Source organism: Hylobates moloch, unplaced genomic scaffold (genome assembly GCF_009828535.3).
Source record: "Hylobates moloch isolate HMO894 unplaced genomic scaffold, HMol_V3 SCAFFOLD_20, whole genome shotgun sequence".
NCBI lineage: Eukaryota > Metazoa > Chordata > Mammalia > Primates > Hylobatidae > Hylobates > Hylobates moloch.
The window spans coordinates 29,832,631-29,839,776 of NW_026652295.1; the positions used below are offsets into that span (position 1 = coordinate 29,832,631).

The 7,146-nt window shown below is 52.5% G+C and overlaps 2 protein-coding genes across 2 annotated transcripts; one reads left to right on the forward strand and one right to left on the reverse strand.

The window, feature by feature from the left end:
- Positions 1–591: 591 nt before the first annotated feature.
- PSORS1C1 (psoriasis susceptibility 1 candidate 1) lies at positions 592–2,041 on the reverse strand. Its single transcript, XM_032141004.2, is given in 2 exon segments — positions 592–1,020; positions 1,860–2,041. Coding segments are annotated over 2 exon segments (342 nt in total). The 5' UTR covers positions 1,883–2,041; the 3' UTR covers positions 592–701.
- PSORS1C2 (psoriasis susceptibility 1 candidate 2) lies at positions 1,564–2,888 on the forward strand. The gene is made up of 2 exons (XM_032141003.2): positions 1,564–1,658; positions 2,116–2,888. The coding sequence occupies exons 1-2, from the start codon at positions 1,604–1,606 to the stop codon at positions 2,469–2,471; spliced, it is 411 nt and encodes a 136-aa protein (XP_031996894.1). The 5' UTR covers positions 1,564–1,603; the 3' UTR covers positions 2,472–2,888.
- Positions 2,889–7,146: the final 4,258 nt, after the last annotated feature.

Consider the following 7,146-nt stretch of genomic DNA (forward strand, 5'->3'; position numbering starts at 1 on the left):
TTTGAGATGGAGTTTCGCTCTTGTTGCCCAGGCTGGAGTGCAATGGCGTGATCTCAGCTCACCGCAACCTCTGCTTCCTGGGTTCAAGCGATTCTCCTGCCTCAACCTCTTGAGTAGCTGGGATTACAGGCATGTGCCACCATGTCCGGCTAATATTTTTGTATTTTTAGCAGAGACGGGGTTTCTCTGTGTTGGTCAGGCTGGTCTTGAACTCCCGACCTCAGGTGATCCACCCTCCTCGGCCTCCCAAAGTGTTGGGATTACAGGCGCAAGCCACCAGGCCAGGCCCGCCTGATGTATATTTTAAGACCGCTTTTGCTGGTGGAGGACAGGCTTTGTGTGAGGGGCAGGGATAAAGAGTGGGAGCAAGAGGGCCAATTAGAAGGGTGTTGGGGAGGCTCGGGGGAGATGGTGGCTCAGGATGATGGGCTGGGTTTGGACAGGGCATGGAGGGGCTTGCAGGTGGATGGACTGTGGATGGTGGAGGAGAGTAACGAAGGTTTCTGCGTGAGCCCTGGAGGGAACAGACGAGATCACGCCATTGCATAGTGTGGTGTCCCTTACTGTGGGGTAGCGGACCAGGCAGGGAACAACCTGGGAGGAATCAAATTTTATTTTGGACACGTTACTTCTGAAAGGCTAATAGATTTCCAGGCAGAAAGGTCATTGAGGGAAATCTTCTAGGGGTCTCTCTAGGAGGCTTAGATCAAGGAGCTGAGACCAAAAGGAGAATGGGAGGGAGGAGGCGAGTACAATAGAGTTGGAGCCGAGGTCCTAGAGGGGGATAGGTGGATTCCTGAGGGAGGAGGAAGGGGCTAAGTTTGCTGGAGCCTGGCAGCTTCTTCTGGAGCCATTGGCAGGACAGATGTAAACAGCTCTGGGTGGGAAGAGGGAACCAGGATATCCTCCTGTGTCCTTACTTTTCTGCAGTCATCCTGGGTGGCTGCCAGGTGGAATTCCTTGGATGTCATTGCTTGGAGGTCCCCTGCATGCCTGAAGGACACGCTGAGAGCAGGATGCCTGGATCCCATGGGGGAAGGGAAGTGCCCAGGAAAGAACAAAGCCCCAGGGGGAGCTTTCAGTGTGGGGGTGAGTGGGGAGGCTGAGGTAGTAGCTGACATTATCCCAGCTGCATCCCAGGTTTGAAAGGCACCTCCTCTCCCAGCGCAGGCATCCTGCCTCCCAACCCTGTAATTATGGTGCTTCCCAACGCCCAGCGCATGGTTTGCTCCCATTCTTTGGCTTCCAATAGTTGCAAGGGATGAAGGTGGACATCTCTGTGATTACGGAGATGCCAAGTGGGTATTGACTGCTCCAGGGTGTGGATAGAGGTTGCGAAAACCAGGGTGGGGTGACGCAGGGTCTGGGTCATGATAGGGAGAGCGGGCAGCTGGGTACTGGGCTGGAGGATTAAAATAAGGGACGCCACATTCAGGGGTGACACATTAGCCCAGGCCTTCCCAACGGGTTTGACCAGTTCCATTCTGATGGTATTCCTGTGCCACTGGGCTGGCCCCTCCTCCCCTCCTCCCCTATAAAGCCTCTTGGGGTTCCCAGGCACCCAGACTCAGCCCACCCCAGCTTTGGGGGCCAGTACATAGCCATGATCCTCAATTGGAAGCTCCTGGGGATCCTGGTCCTTTGCCTGCACACCAGAGGTGAGGTGGGAACAGAGGCAGGGACTGCGGTTTGGGGTGATGAGGGATGGTCAAGATGGGGGAGGTGAACTGGACGCATGGGATTGGGGATAGGAATTCAGGGGATGCAGAAGGTGCATCTGACTCACCAGAAATGGCTTTCTGGACACACTGAGTGGGGGACAGGAGTTCAGGGGTGCAGAAGGTGTGTTTGGCTCTCACCAGAAATGGTTTGCTGGCTCCATGTGGCAAAGTCGGTCAGGATTAATGTGGAGGACGAGTTTCCTCGGAGCTGGGATCTGTGTTAAGGAGCTGGGGTCCTTGTAAAGCTGGGGTCTGTGTGCCTGGGGGCCAAGGTGTAACCCACTTTGGGTTGCAGGTTGGCCTGAGGACAAAGCCAGTGGGGTACCCCAACCAGGGGTGGTTGGAGGGAGAGAAGCCCTCACCACCTCTTACCTTTCTCCTTCCTCCTTTACAGGCATCTCAGGCAGCGAGGACCACCCCTCTCACCCACCCGCAGAGGACCGAGAGGAGGCAGGCTCCCCAACATTGCCTCAGGGCCCCCCAGTCCCCGGTGACCCTTGGCCAGGGGCACCCCCTCTCTTTGAAGATCCTCCGCCTCCCCGCCCCAGTCGTCCCTGGAGAGACCTGCCTGAAACTGGAGTCTGGCCCCCTGAACCGCCGAGAACGGATCCTCCTCAACATCCCCAGCCTGATGACCCTTGGCCGGCAGGACCCCAGCCCCCAGAAAACCCCTGGCCTCCTGCCCCTGAGGTGGACCACCGACCTCAGGAGGAGCCAGACCTGGACCCACCCCGGGAAGAGTATAGATAATGGGGTCCCCCCAGCCGTTCTGCTCCCAGGCATCTCCAGGCACCCACGCCCTCTCCACCCTCTGATTCCCCATGAATTCTTCCCAATTTAGCCTGTCTCTTTAAACCTCTTCCTCATTCCCTCGGTTTTATTCTGATCCCGTAAGGTGGTGTTCTCAATATTTCCTGTCCCCTCCTGAGATCCGTACTTAGTCCTCACATCGCCCGTTTTTTCCTCTGACCCCCTAAGCCTACTCTCCTACCTCACCTCCAGGCCTCGGCCCCACCTACCTCCGACCCGGTCTTCCTGCCCGCGCGATCGCTGGGGCAGGGCTGCGGTACTGTGTTCCCTTCTGCCACCTGGTGGCCGGCGGCAGGAACTATCAGTAGACAGCTGTTGCTTCCATGAAACGGAAAAATAAAAATCATGTTTTCTTAATTTTGAATCTAGACTGCTGCTTTAACTAACATTTAGGGTCTTTTTTATTTATTTTTATTTATTTGTTTTTTCTTTTTTGAGACGAAGTCTCGCTCCGTCGCCCAGGCTGGAGTACAGTGGCTCCATCTCGGCTCACTGCAAGCTCCGCCTCCCGGGTTCATGCCATTCTCCTGCCTCAGCCTCCCGATTAGCTGGGACTACAGGCGCCCGCCACCACGCCCGGCTAATTTTTTGTATTTTTTAGTAGAGGCGGGGTTTCACCGTGTTAGCCAGAGTGGTCTCGATCTCCTGACCTCGTGATCTGCCCGCCTGGGCCTCCCAAAGTGCTGGGATTACAGGCGTGAGCCACCGCGCCGGGCCTTTTTTTTTTTTTTTTTTAGACAGAGTCTCACTCTATGCCCAGGCTGGAGTGCAATGGCATGATCTCGGCTCACTGCAACCTCCGCCTCCAGGTTCAAGCCATTCTCCTGCCTCAGCCTTCTGAGTAGCTGGGATTACAGGTGCGCACCACCACGCCCGGCTAATTTTTGTATTTTAGTAGAGATGGGGTTTCACCACGTGGGCCAGGCTGGTCTCGAACTCCTGACATCGTGATCCACCCGCCTCAGCCTCCCAAAGTCCTGGGATTACAGGTGTGAGCCACAGCGCCCGGCCTTTTTTTTTTTTTTTTTTTTTTTTTAGACGGAGTCTCACTGTATTGCCCAGGCTGGAGTGCAGTGGCCAGATCTCGGCTCACTGCAACCTCCCCCTCCCGGGTTCAAGCCATTCTCCTGCCTCAGCCTTCTGAGTAACTGGGATTACAGGTGCGCACCACCATGCCCGGCTAATTTTTGTATTTTAGTAGAGATGGGGTTTCACCATGTTGGCCAGGCTGGTCTCGAACTGCTGACATCGTTATCTGCCCGCCTCGGCCTCCCAAAGTGCTGGGATTACAGGTGTGAGCCACTGCGCCCGGCCAACACTTACGTTTTTGACTATTCGGATGCCCTCTTCACAGTCCTAAACTTACGGAGACCTGAAAGTAACTTGAGTTCCTATCTTGCCCATATCCAGCACTTAAGGCTATGGGGCTCAGCAGGAGGAGGGTTGGAAATGTCACTATGCAAGTCACAATAACATTCAGGCCCACATTTCTCCCTTTCTGGGAACACTATATTGAAGAATGGGAAGGTAAGTTTCATCTCTGTTTAATGGCCTATGGCTTGGATACCCCTGGTGGTATATGCAAACCTTCCCAGGGGTGTGTCGGCAGGACCAGTTTTAAGGGAATCAGTTTCCAGATTAATATGTGCCCCTCCCTAGAATGAATCTCCTGCCTGTCCTGGGCCTGACCAGAGTGCCCTTCCCAGAGCGTCCAAAGGTCAATAGGAAACAAATCAACATTTCCCATCTCATTAAGAGATTCATTTTCTTTCCTTTTTTTTTTTTTTTTTTTGAGACGTATTATCTCTCTGTCGCCCAGGCTGGAGTGCAGTGGCACGATCATGGCTCACTACAGCTTCAACCTCCTGGGCTCAAGCAATCCTCCTATCTCAGCCTCTGGAGCAGCTGAGACTATAGGTGCACCACCCCTGATTAATTTTTTGTATTTGTTTTGTTTTTAGAGATGGGGTTTCACCATGTTGCCCAGGCTTGTCCTGAACTCCTGAGTTCAAGTGATTGGCCCATCTTGGCCTCCCAAAGTGCTGAGATTACAGGCATGAGCCACCGCGCCTGGACAGCTTTTTATGTTTAATCCTTGTGAATATTCCTAGTTTTGATTAATTGCAATAATTGCAATACAAACCCAGTGTAGAATAACTATTTCTAACACTTGTTCAAGGGCTTGTTCACGTATTTTTTAAAAGGATGCTAACAGATATTTGCAATTCCCTGAAAAGCATACCCTTTGGAATGCTATTAAATGATTACAGATGTTAAATGTTGACTTAAAAATGTGCAAGGAGCCAGGCGAGGTGGCTCATGCCTATAATACCAGCATTTTGGGAGGCCGAATCGGGTGGATTGCTTGTGGCCAGGAGTTTGAGACCAGCCTGGGCAACACGGCGAAACTCTGTTTCTACAGAAAATTTAACAAATTAGCCAGATGTGGTGGCCCGTGCCTGTAGTCCCAGCTACTCAGGAGGCTGAGGTGGGAAGATTGCTTGACCCTGGGAGGTTGAGGCTATAGTGAGCCAAGGTGGCACCACTGCACTCCAGTCTGGGCAACAGAGTGAGACCCTGTCTCAAAACAATAAAAATGTGCAAGGGACATAGTTTTTCAAAATCCTTCAAAGAGGCAGTCAGGTTAGAAGGACAGGAGCTCAGAGATCCCAGTGGTCTACTGTCAATCAAGTATCCGATCAGGGTTGGGGATGAAGAGGGGTTGAAAGAAACCGAGGTTGCATAACCTTAAATTTCACCACTTAGAACCCAGTTTGCTTATGTGGTAACTCTCATTCAAAACTACATATGAGAGGCCGGGCATGGTGGCTCACACCTGTAATCCTAGCACTTTGGGAGGCCAAGGCAGTTGAATCACGAGGTCAGGAGATTGAGACCATCCTGGCTAACATGGTGAAACCCAGTCTCTACTAAAAAATACAAAAAAAAATTAGCCAGGCGTGGTGGCAGGCGCCTGTAGTCCCAGCTACTTGGGAGGCTGAGGCAGGAGAATGGCATGAACCCGGGAGGCGGAGCTTGCAGTGAGCCGAGATCGGGCCACTGCACTCCAGCCTGGGCGACAGAGCAAGACTCCATCTCAAACAAACAAACAAATAAAAAGCCAAAAAACTACATATGAGATTGGGTGTGGTGGCTCACGCCTGCAATCCCAGCATTTTGGGAGGCTGAGGCGGGTGGAATACCTGAGGTCAGGAGTTCGAGACAAGCCTGACCAACATGGTGAAACCCTGTCTCTATTAAAAATACAAAAAAATTAGCTGGGCATGGTGGCAGGCGCCTGTAATCCCAGCTTCTTGGGAGGCTGAGGCAGGAGAATCCCTCGAACCTGGGAGGCAGAGGTTGCGGTGAGCCCAGATCATGCCACTACACTGCAGCCTGGGCGACAGAGTGAGACTGTGTCTCAGAAAACAAAAAAACAAAAAAAACTACATGTGGCCCGAATGAAACAAAACTAAGCTTAGGGTTTAGGAATAATCTGAGAACACGTAAGAATTGTAGGGTGAGCCTAGTAGAATTAAATAGGCCCCAAGCTGGACTGGATTCACCCATTCATTCATTCATTCATTCATTCATTCATTATCTTACTTCCTCAATGTGTCCACGAATGCCGGGTGCCATGGGAGAATATAAGAATATAAATAATAAAAATATGTAGTTTCTACTCGGAAACTTAAAATTGAGAGAGGCAGAATTTACAGGCAAGTTTAAATAACATCAAAGACAGTAAAAATGCATATGTCCTAATAATGACATGAGCGAGTGCCAACGTAATAGCCTTGGCAGTAAACGCCGTGAGTTCAGAAGAGTCACGGTGAGCTGGACTAGTCCGGGGAGGCTTCTGGGTGGAGGGCCCAGAGTGGGACCTGAGAGAAGAACAGGCAGTGTGTCTGGAGGATGGTCCAGGAAGGGCGGACCCGGAGCCTCATGCAGGGCACAGGTGCAGAAGCTGCCCCCAGGTGATGCGCTCTCGTGGCCAGACTCACCAGCTCTGGGGACCAGCCCTTGCGCCTATGTGCATCAGCCTTCGTGTGTGCTGTTGCCTATGTCTGGAATGGCCTTCCTCTCCCAAACCAGCTGTATTTCTCCGCAGGGACACCTCTGCCTACACCACTCCCTCCCGCACCCCGCCAGACCCCCGACACCCTTCACCCCAGTCACCCTGTGGCAATGATTTATTCATGTCTGTCTTCCCTTCCCAGGCCATGAACCTCGTGGGGCAGGGACTGTGTTCTACACATTTCTTCTTGAACCCCTTTACCATCTTTGTGCCTACGGACTCCCAGAGTGCTAAATCACTCCCAGCAGCCCCGCCTATGCCTCCACAGGGACCTTTTCCAGGGGCAGAGAGCTGGAAGAACTTGGAAATTTTTCTCTCCCACATCCTCACATGCCACCACCCTCCCACTCCCCCAGTCTGCCCCCAGGCCTTAACCAATGGTGGACAAATATGAAGGTGTCAGTACCCCAGCCCTCCATGAGACTTGGCTTGGTTCCACTCATGTGCCTGGGTCCCACTTTCCCTTCCCCCCCCCCCCCCCCCTTTTTTTTTTTTTTTTTTTAAAGACAGGGTCTCACTCTGTCACCCAGGCTAAAG